Source organism: Pimephales promelas, chromosome 5, assembly GCF_988280905.1.
Source record: "Pimephales promelas chromosome 5, fPimPro1.hap1.1, whole genome shotgun sequence".
Classification (NCBI taxonomy): domain Eukaryota; kingdom Metazoa; phylum Chordata; class Actinopteri; order Cypriniformes; family Leuciscidae; genus Pimephales; species Pimephales promelas.
In genome coordinates this window covers 20,344,338-20,360,025 of record NC_142773.1, presented here as the reverse complement: position 1 = coordinate 20,360,025, position 15,688 = coordinate 20,344,338, and the positions used below count along the sequence as shown (strand labels likewise).

General features: G+C 43.7%; 1 protein-coding gene across 4 annotated transcripts in view; it reads left to right on the top strand.

Moving 5' to 3' along the window:
- Positions 1-6,926, top strand: part of nlrb5 (NOD-like receptor family B, member 5) — a 43,934-nt gene extending 37,008 nt beyond the window's left edge. For 3 of the 4 annotated variants that reach the window (XM_089131097.1, XM_089131096.1, XM_089131095.1), the window contains 8 exons: positions 2,145-2,200; positions 2,501-2,577; positions 2,672-2,889; positions 3,133-3,383; positions 4,594-4,710; positions 5,106-5,259; positions 5,953-5,997; positions 6,093-6,926. In XM_089131097.1, the coding sequence (XP_088987223.1) occupies positions 2,145-2,200; positions 2,501-2,577; positions 2,672-2,889; positions 3,133-3,383; positions 4,594-4,710; positions 5,106-5,259; positions 5,953-5,997; positions 6,093-6,391 (1,217 nt within the window). In that variant the 3' untranslated portion in view covers positions 6,392-6,926. Of the gene's footprint in view, positions 1-2,144; positions 2,201-2,500; positions 2,578-2,671; positions 2,890-3,132; positions 3,384-4,593; positions 4,711-5,105; positions 5,260-5,952; positions 5,998-6,092 lie in introns of those variants that run through there. The other variant, XR_016168522.1, reaches the window with a different exon arrangement.
- The last annotated feature ends 8,762 nt before the right edge of the window (positions 6,927-15,688 follow it).

The following is a 15,688-nucleotide window of genomic DNA, read 5'->3' as shown; positions in this document are numbered from 1 at the left end:
TGGGACCGCCTTCCTGTGGGCTTACCACCTGCAGGAAGAGCCGTAAGGGGCCGGTGTAGAGAGGATCGGGCGGCAGTCGAAGGTGGGGGCCTCGACGACCCGATCCTGGACACAGAAACTAGACTTAGGTGACGTGAAACATCACCTCGGAAGGAGCCTGAGATAGTTGGGATCACCTCTATGCATGGCTTGGGCTCTGGAACCACACTCCTTGAGAGAGGATGGATTCTTCACCATGGAGTTGCCCATGGTGAGAGGCGATGGGCTGGTGTGGGTTTGCTTATAGTCCCCCAGCTCAGCTGCCATGTGTTGGAGTTTACCCCGGTGAACGAGAGGGTCGTTTCCCTGTGCCTATGGGTCGGGGATAGGTCACTCACTGTATTAGGTCACTAACACCATATTCAAGCATAAGGGTGTCCACCAGTGCACGTGGCACCAGGACACCCTAGGTCGTAGGTCGATGATCGACTTTGTGGTCGTTTCATCTGACCTGCGGCCGTATGTGTTTGACACTCGGGTGAAGGGAGGGGCAGAGCTGTCAACTGATTACCACCTGGTGGTGTGCTGGATCCGATGGTACGGGAGGAGGCTGGACAGACTCAGCAGACCCAAGCGTACTGTAAAGGTTTGCTGGGAACGTTTGGCCGAGTCTCCTGCCAGAGAGGTCTTCAACTCCCACCTCCGGCGGTGCCACGACCGGATCCCAAGGGAGGATAGAGATATTGAGTATGAGTGGACCATCTTTTCCACCTCCGTTGTCGAAGCGGCTGCTCGGAGCTGTGGCCGAGGTGGCAATCCCCGAACCCGGTGGTGGACACCGGAAGTAAAGGATGCCGTCAAGCTGTAGAAGGAGTCCTATCAGGCCTGGTTGGCTTGTGGGACTCCTGTGGCTGCCTGGGTGGTTGTAGAGGCAAAAACTCAGGCCTGGGAGGAGTTTGGTGAGGCCTTGGAGAAGGACTATCGGCTGGCCTCGAAGAGATGTCCGGCGCCTCAGGAGAGGGAAACAATGCCCCACCAGCTCAGTTTACAGTGGAGGTGGGAAGCTGTTGACCTCAACTGGAGATGTCGTCGGACAGTGGAAGTAATACTTTGATGATCTCCTCAATCCCGCCGTCACGTCTTCTATTGAGGAAGCAGAGGCTGAGGGCTCAGAGATGGACTCGTCCATCACCCTAGCTGTGGTCACCGAGGTAGTCAAGAAACTCCTAGGTGGCAAGGCACCGGGGGTGGATGAGATCCGCCCTGAGTACCTTAAGTCTCTGGATGTTGTGGGGCTGTCTTGGCTGACATGCCACTGCAGCATCTCGTGGCAGTCGGGGACAGTGCCTCTGGGATGGCAGTGGTTCCTCTTTTTAAGAAGGGGGACCGAAGGGTGTGTTCCAACTACAGGGGGATCACACTTCTCAGCCTCCCTGGGAAAGTCTATGCCAGGGTACTGGAGAGGAGAATACGGCCGATAGTGGAACCTCGGATTCAGGAGGAACGGTGCAGTTTTCGTCCAGGCCATGGAACACTGGACCAGCTCTAAACTCTCTATATGGTGCTGGAGGGTGGCTGGGCTATCCCTTAGAGATAGAGTGAGAAGCTCGGTCACTCGAGAGGAGCTCAGAGTAGAGCGCTGCTCCTCCACATCGAGAGGGGTCAGCTGAGGTGGCTCGGGCATCTGTTCCGGATGCCTCCTGGACGCTTTCCCGGGGAGGTGTCCGGGGCATGTCCCACCGGGGAAGACCTAGGACACGCTGGAGAGACTATATCTCCCGGCTGGCCTGGGAATCCTCTGTGTCCCCCAGGGAAAGCTGGAGGAAGTGTCTAGGGAGAGGGAGGTCTGGGCATCTCTGCTTAGACTGCTGCCGCCGCGACCCGGCCCCGGATAAGCGGAAGAAGATGGATGGATGGATGACTGTTTAAGATTTAATTCACATCTTTATTTCCCTCTCTGTAATGCAGTAATGTTCCAAACAGTAGTCACAAGATCTGATGTGATTTTGTATAGCATATGAGTCTACTTATAAATGCCTGCATCTGAAAAAAAAAAAAAAAATTAGTGTGTGCAAAAAGTTTTTGAATAACCCTAGGACAAATGCTAGATGGTTTCACTTTTTCTTAATGGTGTTAAAGTGTTTGAATTGTGTTTTGTCTGACAGAAGGAGAGAGTTCAGCTGGCTCTTGCTCATTAAAAGCTGAATTATCAGAACAATCAGTGAGTAGCAACTTTCATGAAGAGGATTTCTTGTTGTATCAATTGTATTTATTTTGTCTGTAATATTTCTGTATGATGAAGAACTGTGGATCTAGATATGGTTTTAAAGCAATAAAACATTTAACTAAAAACAGTGATGCAGATATTTATTTATTCATTTTCATTATAACCCATTTCAAGGATGCAGTGTATACAGTATTACAATTACATTATTTAGAATGTTTACAGAAATTTACATTTAATCTTTTAAATGACATTTTGGAGGATAAAATATTCTCTTTATTATTTTCTTTACTTCAGTCCTCAGACAATGCAGATGTGTTCACACCTGAACTACTTCAGGAAGATGATGAGGAAAAACGCAAGAATACATACAGGTATTGAACACTTTGCTTTATTTTTTGGACATTGTTAGAATCTAATCATACTGTTATGATTTAAAAGAGTGTAAATTTATATTATGTCCACCAGGTTTGTGTGTCCACATGCTGGTCAGTTTCGTTGCAGTCTGACCAGCCTTGTGTTTGTGATGGAGGGTGAAGGAGAGGTGCTGTATAAAACAGTCTCATGGGATCCTCGTGTGTTAGATGGTTTGGGTCAGATTCAGCCAGCCGGACCCTTGTACGACATTGACTGTTTTCATGGTTCGGTCTCACAACTGCACTGTCCACACTGTGAAATATTCTCTGGTATGTTTATTTCTATATCCTAAATATTAATGTGTTTCAGAGTGGTTGACTTGAAAAACTGGAAAAAAATTATGGAACATATATATATATATATATATATATATATGTTAATATTTAGCAAGGAGTGAGATGAGAGATCTTAATAATTACATAAAAGCACTTTTTTGTCACCATAAAATAATAAGAGAAACAATACCTTTATTTTTACCAAATAACAAAATTCTTCAAAAATCTATTTTGCAGAAGAAAATAAGGATGGTTTGGCTGTGGCACATTTTGTTGGTGGAAATGTAGAAATAATACAGCCACTCAAAGTAACAGAAACTCATGTGGTGATTGAGATCAGAGAACTCAGCAGTTATGGCCTTGTCTGGATAAAAAGTATACTTGGCATCCCTATTAGAGGCCAGGTTTTGCTCTTCCTTCGAAATCTAACTCTTGAAAGGAAACAACTAAATGTTCACCTGCTTCCCGGGAATGTTCCAGTATCAGAGGTAGCAATATCTGAACGTATTGTTCTTTTGTTTTTTTCTATGTGCTTTCTGTTTAACGAAGTATTATAAAATAAAACACACATTGAGCATATTTGTACATATACATTGTTACTGCTTTTGTATATTGACATTATTACTAGGGTTTCAAGCTTGTAATTGTAAGGATTTTTATTATTATTCTACTATAAACCTGTTTGACAGACCAAACCTTAAGGCCAAGAGACTTGAAACTTGTCAGATGGTAGCAGTCTTGCTCGCTACTCAGATACAAGGACTCGTCCAAATCCGTCACAGCAATCAGAAGTTTGTTATCACTCATAACTCCTTGACCGTTCATCATAGTCCTCAAGAATCTTATATCAGTGGAATATTATATCATTGGAATCCTCCTTGGCTCAAACCAAACAAAATGTATATATCCGATTTCATTTCCGGTATGCAAATTCTTCTGCCACTTTTTTTGTCCAAAACCTGCTTTTGCAAACTAGCCCTTGGTTTTTTGCCCAATCAAAACCACACCAGTGCAGAAAGATTATCTGGAGTCTGAATATCAATATTTATTTTTTGTAAAAAGTTGAAATTTCGATTTACAGATGCTAAGAGGCGCCAAAACGTTCGAAGTGGCCGGAGCCACTTTTACTAATGGCTATAACACGAGAACGAAATAAGATATTATCACCAAGCTCAGAACACATGTGCATGGGCTCAATCTTTGGTTACCTCAAACAAATTGCGGTGATTGGACACTTTGGTGGCGCTATAACAGGAAAAGTACATGAAAATGAATGAAATGAAAAACTAGGTGGCACTAACAAGTTTTACGTATCTGTAAACATGTGGTGTTTCACACATTCACACAATATGCATACCATTTGATAGATCTCTTCACACTGAACAACTTTGCCTCAGGAACCACTGATGTCAAATCGTTCATCAAATATTTGTGATTGTGTAAAAAAAATACTTTCGCAAACTAGTCATCGCTTTTTTGTATGTGTGCTTAAAGGCCTTAAATCTCTTGAACCCCGATAATTACTGCTTGCAGCTATATTTATTATTATTTTCAGTTGTGATATTAATTTATTGTATATATAAGCACCTTGTTGAATGCTGCTAAAATACTGTGTGTAAGTAGCAAAAATGTTGAATTTTTGTTTTTGAGAATTTTTTGAATTTTTGAGAATTCTCTCCCCACCCCCTTTTCCTGAAGGTCCAGAGCAGGCACCGGGATAAAAAATACGTTGAGACAAGTTCAAAATGTCACCTGATTGCTTACCAAAAATACAGTCTGTGTTGTCAGCCAGAGGAATGTGAAGTGCAACCATTGGTAACAATATTTACTGAATAACATTTTAATTCCAACTGAATTTCAGAACGTTATTAAGTATTTAGGTTGTTGATGTATAACATGTCCAGTTACTCTTTTTAATCAATATTTTAAGTAAAATTATATAAATTTCATTATATGAATAATGGAAAGTATGTATATAGTGCTGCAACTGGTTACCACAGCCTTGCATCAGTATTCATTAAAATGTTAAATAAATATTTTAATTATAATTATCAGAATAAAAATTTCATCCGTGTAGTTAAATATCCTAACATTGTATTATTAAAGTCTATATTTATATTGAATGTGTGTAAAGTGACAAACACACACGCCTGTTAACAATTTCATTTTAAGGCCTTTTAATGTCTTCATATTGCTGTTGTTGTTTTCAGACTGAGATGTTTGAGTTTGATAATTTTGGCCAAAACTATCATCCAACATTTGAAGTGTTTCTGGATGTCAACATTAAGGAGGTCAGACTGGGTATTTTGGACAAAACCAAAGGTGGAAAGGAAGTGTGGAACAGACGGCGAATCTTTCTTACAGGTAGTCATGAAATTCTGTTGTTAAAAGCTTGTGTAGGAATAAGTGATTTGGGAGCATTTGTTTGGGAGCAAAATGTTTGGGAACATTTTATGTGTATCAATTTCTATATTGAAGAACTGTTGGTGAATTGTTTTTTTAGACAGGTTATTTTGCATGAACATTCTGAACAATAGACTTTGTTCATCATTGTGTTGTGTGGTCTAGTAGTAAATAAAGACAAAAGGGCTAGTGCAAAATGTTATCACTCACCCTCATGTTGTTCAATACCAATAAGACTAATGTTCATCTTCAGAACACAAATAAAGATATTTTAACCTAAATTAAATCTGTTCATCATAAAAAGTGATCGTCTACAGAATAGTTAGACTAAACCGCTCAATTTATATGCATTAGTTTTACGATAGCTTCAAAGTGTCAGTTGGTAGCTGTCAATGAAGTGACAGAAATCTCTCAAATTTCATTTAAAATATATTGATTTGAGTTCAAAATATGAATGAAAGTCTTACGGGTTTGAAACAACACGAGGGTGAGTAAATAAATTTTCTTTTTTGAGTGAACTATCCCTTTAATGCTTGTGCTCAGAACAATAGTGGTTCATTCCCTGCAAAGAATGAGACCTCAAAAGATTGTGACGACAGATTTATCAGTAATCTTAAATTTATTTATTTTTTGTTTTGTTATTATTATCAATAGCACCAAGTAAAGCTGAAGAACCTTCTGAACACAGAAGGATCTCAGGTCTGATTTTTCAATCACATTTATTCCTGTAATAGTCTCACACATAATGTACACTCTTCTGAAGACTGACTTGAATCATTTTTTGTTTCATTCAGAAACTGAATTTGTGAACACACACGGAGATGAACTCATTCAGAGAGTTTCATCAGTGATGGCGATTGCTGACAGTTTGAAAAGCAAACACATGATTACTAATGAAATGTGGAGAAAGATTAATGCTGCAGAACCACAGCAGAAAATGAGACTCTTGTTGGAGGCTCTGGACTCAGGAGGAGCTTCTGTAAAAGCAGAATTCTACAAACTGCTGAAGGAGAATGAACCTTTTCTAGTAGATGATCTGGAGTCTGGACACAGTGGATCATCACCACATGCTGAGAGTAAGCTTGAGGCGTAAAAAACAGCTCTGTTGTTTTTATACTCAGTGGTGAAATGTAACGAAGTACAAATACTTTGTTACTTAAGTACATTTTTCACGCATATTTACTTTACTTAAGTAGAATGAATAGCGCATACTTTTTACTTTTACTTCGTTACATTTTGCAGCAATTATTATACTTTCTACTCCACTACGTTTCTACAACTTCTGTTACATTTTCATTACATTTTCTGATCAGTTTTTCCCCTGCTAAAACGTAATCTGAATGTCCGTCCGTTGCACGTTTGTCTCACCAGTGACGTTTGCTTGCCATAGAGCCTCCATTTTTGCACTCAGGTCTAAGTCCCATGGCCCTCTATCAGAATCCAGAGTTTCAAGAAGATTGGAGAAACTTATTTTTTCGCACAAAAAAAAAAAAAAACGGGGTTTTTTTGGGTCGAAATTTTTAGTTCCCTTTCGTAGTCACTTCGAGTTACGTCAGAAGTGACGGAGATTGGGGGATTTCGCATAGAAAGCCAATCCTCTTCGAGTATTTAATCACGAGCCAATGGCATGCAATGCCTTGGGGCTGCGGAAATTTGCATAGCGTACTCCGCCCTACTCCGTGAGTATAAAAGGAGGAAGTGAACGCAACCGCAGTATGTTTTCGCTTCGGAGCCAAGAGACCTCTTCACTCCTAAGCCATTCTCACTGACAAGACTCTTCGAGACGAGCTCCTCTTCAGTGTTGGTGTGACGGCGATACCCAGCGAGATTCTGCATTGCCTGCGATCTGAGCAGTGGTCTGCCAGACTGTGCGTTTCTCTCTGGACGCCTCGGCGCTGAAAGAGTGAATTTCCTCCTCTCTTTGTGAAAGAGCTACACGTGGCACGTCTTTTTAAAGATGTCTCGCCCGTGTTCTTCTGGGTGCGGTCGATTCATGTCATCCTCTGATGGTCACAATCGCTGCTCTGTATGCCTGGGCATTCAGCATGCAGCAGCAGCGTTCGTGGATGACTCATGTTCCTTTTGTGGGAACATGACCATCTCTACACTGCGATCGAGACTCAATGATCTAACTAAAGTGAGAGTCCCCGCGTCCGTTACTCGATCCGCTTCTTCTTCGAGAAGCGCTTCGACTCGCGGACAGGGTGATCTGACGGTGACGGTGTGGAATAAAAAGAACCCGACGAGAGAACCTCGGGCCACACCCCCCGCCTCAGTGTCAGAGCCAGCGAGCGCTGCTTCGATTCAGGCGTCTGCCTCTTCGCAGGTACCGTCTGTTTCGTTCGGCGCTCCAGAGGATGACGCGATGTCGATCGCGGCATCACAGGGCGGGCTTGAATCCTCGGGAGTGCCGGCGTTGCCCGTGTCTGATCCCGAGATGACGGCCATGCTATCTCGGGCCGCCGTGACTATCGGGTTGGAGTGGAACCCTCCGCCCTGCCCCGATCTCTCACGGATGGACAATTGGTTTTTGGGGAAAGCTGCCGCCGCAAGGCCACAGCCGAACCCAATTCCCTTTTTTCCCGAGCTGCATGTGGAGCTGACGCGCACTTGGAAGGCTCCTTTGACCTCCCGAGAGCGCGCTCCAGCCTCCCCCGCCTTTCCTCCCCTCGATGCTTTGCATGCCATGAGCACTCTACAGGTGTTTCAAGCCAAACTGCTCAGGGACATGCACGAGGGCGGGACTGACCCAGCGGCTTTTAATGAGCTGCGAGCGGCCACTGATCTCGCTCTCCGGGCGACGAAAGTGGCTGCTCGCTCCGTTGGGCAGGTGATGGCCACTAGCGTGGTCCAGGAGCGCCACCTATGGCTCAGCCTGGCTGACACAAAGGACGCTGAGCGGTCACGGCTGCTCGACGCCCCTCTCTCCCAGGTTGGCCTGTTTGGCGGTGCGGTTGAAGACTTCGCCCAGCAGTTTTCGACCGCCCAGAAGCAGACGGAGGCCATTAAACATATTCTGCCCCGACGGTCAGCTGCTGCCTCCACCCAGCCGTCGGCCCAGGCGCCTCCCTCTGCTCGCCGCCGTGGACGCCCCCCTGCGGCTCCCCTCCCTCCCACGCGTCCCCAGCAGCAGCCTTCACCCGGGACGCGGCGTGGAGGAGGCCGCAGGCATGCGTCGCAGCCCCCTCAGGCCGCGCGCCCCGCTAAGCGCCAGGCGAAGCGGCGTTCCTGAGACGGGCTGCTCAGTGATGAAGTTGAGTGTTTCTCAGGAGGAGGTAGCAGGCCCCCTCCTTCCCCCGGTGGAGGGCCGGGGGAGAACCTTTTGTTCAATATGGCTCCCCGCTGCTCACCCACGGGTGGGCAGCACCCTGAGTTTGTTAAAGAAAGACTTAACATCATCACTGAGCACACAGACTGGAATGAGTACGCTCGTCGCCCCAGTGCGGCGACCCTCTCATTCCTCTCTGTCCCTGAGTGTGCGGAGGGAAGCGTGTGTCGTCCCTCGACTACGCACCTCCCCTCCCCCTCTCTCGCCAGACCCCCAACAGAACAGACCCCAGTGGAACGCTGGTCCTTCCCTGGTCTCTTCTGTCGGGGAGCGGGGCTCGACTGTACATCCGCACGGGGTAACACCCGAACGCATGCCAGTCTCCCCGCCCCGCTGCCCCTCCGGGGGGACGTCTGTGGTTCGCATTACCCCGCTGGTTCACTTCCTGGGAGCTTGGCTAGAGCTCCCCGGGCTGTCCCGCTGGGTCATCAGAACGATCAGATTCGGCTACGCGATTCAGTTCGCACGGTCTCCTCCCCGTTTCAGGGGAGTTCGCTCCACTTTGGTCGGTGGCAATGCCCCAGTCATGAGAGTGGAGATTGCGGCCCTGCTGGCGAAGGGTGCAGCGCTCCAGCCGAGGTGAAGTCCGGGTTTTACAGCCCCTACGTCATTGTCCCCAAGAAGACCGGCGGGTTACGACCGATCCTGGATCTGCGCATTTTGAACCGTACTCTTCATCGGCTACCGTTCAAAATGCTCACAGCCAAACGCATTTTCGAATGCATACGGCCTCAGGATTGGTTTGCAGCGATCGACCTGAAGGACGCGTACTTTCATGTCTCCATATTGCCTCGACACAGACCGTTTCTTCGGTTTGCCTTCGAAGGCCAGGCATATCAGTACACGGTTCTCCCATTCGGGTTAGCTCTGTCTCCTTGCGTCTTCACGAAGATCGTCGAGGCAGCCCTTGTTCCCCTTCGCGAACAAGGGGTTCGCATCCTGAACTATCTCGACGATTGGCTGATTCTAGCACACTCCCACACACAGTTGGCCTTCGGGTCAACCGAGAGAAGAGCAAACTTTGCCCCGTGCAGAGGATCTCTTTTCTCGGCATGGAGATAGACTCGGTCGCCATGTCCGCGCAGCTCACGAACGAGCGCGCGCACTCACTGCTGACTTGTCTTCGTCAGTTCGAAGGCAAGAATGTGGTTCCACTGAAACTGTTTCAGAGGCTCCTGGGGCATATGGCATCCGCAGCCGCGGCAACGCCGCTCGGATTGCTTCATATGAGACCACTTCAGCTCTGGCTTCGCGATCGAGTCCCGAGGTGGGCATGGCATCGCGGCTCGCTGCGAGTCCCAGTGACTCCAGCGTGCCGCTGTACCTTCTCCCCGTGGTCAAACCTCAGCTTTTTGCGGGCCGCTCCTGCGAGCTTCCAGGCATCTCGTTGTCTCCACGGATGCATCTACCACGGGTTGGGGTGCCATGTGCAATGGGCATGCAGCCGCGGGTTCCTGGACAGGACCCCAGCGCCTCATGCACATCAATTGCCTCAAGCTGTTGGCAGTACGCCTGGCCCTGCACCGCTTTCGAGCACTGCTCAGGGGCCAACATGTACTGGTCCGTTCAGACAACACCACTGCTGTAGCGTACATCAACCACCAGGGGGGTCTACGCTCGCGCCAGTTGTCGCAGCTCGCCCGCCACCTCCTGTTATGGAGTCAGAAGCACCTGAGGTCCCTTCGTGCAGTGTACATTCCAGGAGACCGGAACCTGGCAGCCGACGAGCTGTCACGGATCCGCCCTATCTCCGGCGAATGGCGACTCCATCCCCAGACGGTCCAGCTGATTTGGGACCAGTTCGGGGAGGCTCAGATAGATCTGTTTGCCTCTCGGGACTCATCCCACTGCGCCCAGTTTTACTCCCTGTCCGAGGGCACGCTCGGCACAGACGCACTGGCGCACAGCTGGCCTCGGGGCCCACGCAAGTATGCGTTTCCCCCAGTGAGCCTCCTTGCACGGGTGTTGTGCAAGATCAAGGAGGACGAGGAGCAGGTCTTGCTGGTAGCCCCTTATTGGCCCACCAAGACGTGGTTCTCCGAACTCATGCTCCTCGCAACAGCACCTCCTTGGCCTATTCCTCTGAGACAGGATCTACTCACTCAGAGACGGGGCACTCTATGGCACCCTCGTCCCGAACTGTGGAGGCTACACGTGTGGCTCCTGGACGGGACGAGGCAGGTCTCAGGTCGAAATTTTGAGTTTCTCTGATCTTCTTGAAACTCTGGATTCTGATAGAGGGCCATGAGACTTAAACCTGAGTGCAAAAATGGAGGCTCTAGATATATCAACGCGGTCACACTAAATACGTCTCGCATGCAGTGCGTTTATAGTGCAATTTATATGCGAAAATTAGTTTGTACATGCATAGGAAATGCACCGTGTGTAATATACGTTAGGATTATGGCAAGTCAAGAGGTTCAGAATTACACCATAAATTAATCGCGTTTACTGCCATAGTTATTAACATATAAGGATTAGCGTGATGTGTATATTGCCTAATTGCAAGCTTGTTTCAGAAATGGTGACATTTTTTTCCATCATTATTGAACATCATTATAGGAGTATTAGGTTGAATGAGTTAGAATTAAATGTTTTATTAATCATTAGAAAATAGACATTAAGAAAATAAATTATGCAAGTACTTTTACTTTTAATACTTAAAGTACATTTAAAATCAGGTACTCTTTACTTTTTACTTAAGTATGGTTGTCATTGTGTTACTTCTACTTTTACTAAAGTAAATATTTATCTGGTTATTTGTACTTTTTCTTAAATACTGAGATTCAGTACTTCCTCCACCACTGTTTATACTGTACATGTTAACATTTTCTGTTGCTCAAATTTTAAACTCTATCCAGATTGAAATTAGATTGTAATGCCCTTTTTTCCTCCACTGCATTTATGCATGTTGATTGTGTTGATGTAATACACTTGTTTTACTTTAATCATTTTGAGCTATGTTTGATGCCGTTACTGTATGACAACATGTTACTACGAAATGTGTTTTTTATTTAATATTACTGTGGAAAAATAACCACATTCAATCATAAAAAAACATTGTGTAAAAGTTGCTGTGGGAAACGTATGGGTCATATTTTTTATTTTACATTTTAAAAAGATGAATAAAACAAAAATGAAAAATAGTTAATAAACAATATGAAGTACAGTTTTTTTTACTGGAGGAAATGGATCTCAAGAGTCACACTAAAACATGCTCTCACATTCACACACTTTAAACAGTATTGCACATTCATTCCCTTTCCATTGTCAATTTGAACCTCAAATTCATCATCTCCTCATACATAAAGGTGCCAAAAAAGTCTCAAAATAACCAAGAGACCTAACATGGTTAATGTAAACCCATTTCATAACTGTGTTCACTGTAGAATTTATACTTTATTTCTGTCAAAACTGATTAGTTTCTAATTTGTTGAACAAAACTATATTGATCATTGCATATTTTGAACGTTAAAGTTATTTATTTATTTATTTTTTTCATACAGACCAAGGGTCAAGTCCTGTATATTTCATTAGAGTAAGCCTAAATCAAGCCAGATTTAAACTCAACAGCAGAAACACATTCTGGACAATCAGCCTTTCTGCAGAGCAAAGGTTGCCAAGGTTTTTGAGCTCACACAATAAAAGCCCTTTATTTTGCATAAAAGAGATTTTACAGAAACTCAGGATTTGAATGACAAAATTTCTTTTAATTTTAGTATTTCAACTTTGTGTTATGAGCCATTCGGGAAGCAGGGCGGGGCTCGTAACGGCCAGGGGGCGCGGGGTGAATGATGGCCACTGGGCCGGCGGCTGCTGCCGAAACTGAAGCGGGATTCGGTGGCCGGAATTCCTGGTACAGCAGGGAACGGGTAGAGGAACGGACCTCATCATGTGTTGTGGCTCGAACATTGTAATAGCCATTAGTGGGATCCTGAAATGACAAACATATAATATTTCACTGTGATGCACTATGTGTCTGGTTTATATCTTATTAACACCAAACCTTTGAGCAGTAGTGTATCCCTTTGGAATATAATACTTAAAATGACAAGAAAAACAAATGAAAACTGACTAACTGCAATGCATTTCAATGGACGTGGAAGCAGAGAATATCCCAGTGTATTGGATTAGCTGCGCACTGTGATTGGCTCATCGTGTTTGAGGGCGTGGCTTAGCCATAGGTCAATTGGGAAAATAACGACACCTTTCAAGAAAACTCACCTCATTTGCTATTGGACAGGCAAAAAGATAGCCCTGCCTTAATCTCACAGTATTGGTTGAGCCAAAATTGCTGTGTTGGGCTGCTTTGAGAGCTTTGATAGCGCCACAGTATTTACCATTTTCACATTTTCTTTGCATATTAAACAATAAGCTGGAATTAAAAAAAATATATTGCACACTTCAAGTGTAGCATTTATGTCCATATGCACCTGCTCTGTTTCTTACCTTGGGTTCATACTCCTCCACCAAAAATTGTACCAGACCAGTTTTTGCCACAGCCTGGCTACAACATTTGATTGTAGAGATTTTGTAGTGACAGTTACACCATATTCTAATAAACACTGGAAGCTTCCAGTAACTGTAATTTTTACACAGGTAAGTCCACACTGAAAAAATGCTGCATGAAGGAATATAATCACAAAAATAGCAACATATTTCATGTGCTGCTACCATTCAAAAGTTTGAGGTCAGTATGATTTTTTTATTGAATAAAAATGAATAATTTCATTCAGCAAAAATGCATTAAACTGATACATTTATTATAAAACACTTAAGATTTATATTTAAAATAAATGCTGTTCTTTTGATAAACGTTCTATTAATCAAAGAATTCCTGACTAAATGTATCAGTTTCCAGAAAAATATTAAGCCGCTCAACCATTTTCAACATTAATAATAATACATTTTGAGTCAGCATATTAGAATGATTTCTGAAGGATCATGTGACACTGAAGACTGGATTAATGATGCTGGAAATGTAGCTTTGCCATCACAGGAATATATTACGTCCTAAAATATATTCAAATAGAATATGGTTAATTTAAATTGTAAAATAACTAGGGCTGTGCGATTAATCGATTAATCCCATCCAAAATAAAAGTTTGTGTTTACATTTTACTGTATATATGTGTGTGTTCTGTATAATTATTTTGCATATATAAATACATGCATGCATGTATATATTTAAGAATTATTTATATGTAAATACTATATATATATATATATATATATATATATATATATATATATATATATATATATACGTAATCTATATATAAATATAAATATTTTATATAGGAATAAAACATTTTCTTAAATATATACATGCATGTGAGTGTATTTAGAAATACAAAATAATTATACAGAACACACACACATATATTATGTAAACACAAACTTTTATTTTGGATACGATTAATCGCAATTAATTGTGTACTGAAGCTGGATTTTAGGCCAATGAGATTGAACTGTGGGCGGGGCTAACCAGCAAAACTGGCAGAAACCAAGTGCCTGACAAAATGTCTCGTCAGTCTTCTCAATTGTTTGGATAAAACATAACGACGCCACGTTTGCAACATCGGTGTGAACTAACCTACCATATCGCCCTCAATTTCTTTTATTTTTTTAAGAAACATTTTTATCACACAAATCTTTATTTGATTATATTTTATAGTCAGTAGTCACACAATAGTATGAGACTTTGATATCGAATAATAGACTAATAGTATACTCTAGACTAATATAATCTAGTCTAAACGATGTTAAATCAGACAGCCTGATCTAGTCTAGTTTATGCTATAGATCAGAGGTCTCAAACTCGCGGCCCGCGGGCCATTTGCGGCCCGCGGGGTGATATTTTGTGGCCCCCCACTTGACATTAAAGTTTAATGTGAGTGCGGCCCACCGTTGCGTTTGCCGCGTCCCCCCGGTTGAGTTTAAACTAAACCGTGACATCTACACGTTTTCCAAAGTGGACCAACGTGATTATTTCACGTCTTGTCGTGATACGGGTTGGGCACTGAAGTTACAGGAGTTTCTTCCCGTTGCTAAGCAATGGAACTAGGCCGAGTATTTAAGTCTAGACCCTTCCAGAGCTGAGATATCGAATCTAAAAATTTCGACCCGAAAAAAAAAAACGACAGTGGTACCCCTTTCGTTTTTATTTTTTTCGGGCGAAAAATTAAGTTTCTCCAATCTTCTCAAAACTCTGGATTCTGATAGAGTGCCATGAGACTTAGACCTGAGTGCAAAAATGGAGGCTCTAGACCCTTCCGGAGCTGAGATATCGAAACTCAAAATTTCGACCCGAAAAAAAACCGACAGTGGTACCCCTTTCGTTTTTTTTTTTCGGGCGAAAAATGAAGTTTCTCCAATCTTCTCAAAACTCTGGATTCTGATAGAGGGCCATGAGATTTAAACCTGAGTGCAAAAATGTAGGCTCTAGACCGTTCCAGAGCTGAGATATCGAAACTCAACTAATTCGACCCAAAAAAAAAACGACAGTGGTACCCCTTTCGTTTTTTTTTTTTCGGGGGAAAATTATTTTTCTCCAATCTTCTCAAAACTCTGGATTCTGATAGAGGGCCATGAGACTTAAACCTGAGTGCAAAAATGGAGGCTCTAGACCGCTCCAGAGCTGAGATATCGAAACTCAAAATTTCGACCCGAAAAAAAAAACGACAGTGGTACCCCTTTCGTTTTTTTTTTTTGAGCGAAAAATTAAGTTTCTCCAATCTTCTCAAAACTCTGGATTCTGATAGAGGGCCATGAGACTTAGACCTGAGTGCAAAAATGGAGGCTCTAGCCCCTTCCAGAGATGAGCTATCGAAACTCAAAAATTCGTCCCGAAAAAAAAAACGACAGTGGTACCCCTTACGTTTTTTTTTTTTGGGCGAAAATTTAAGTTTCTCCAATCTTCCCAAAACTCTGTATTCTGATAGAGGGCCATGAGACTTAGACCTGAGTGCAAAAATGGAGGCTCTAGACCCTTCCAGGGCTGAGATATCGAAACTCAAAATATCGGCCCGAAAAAAAAAACGACAGTGGTACCCCTTATGT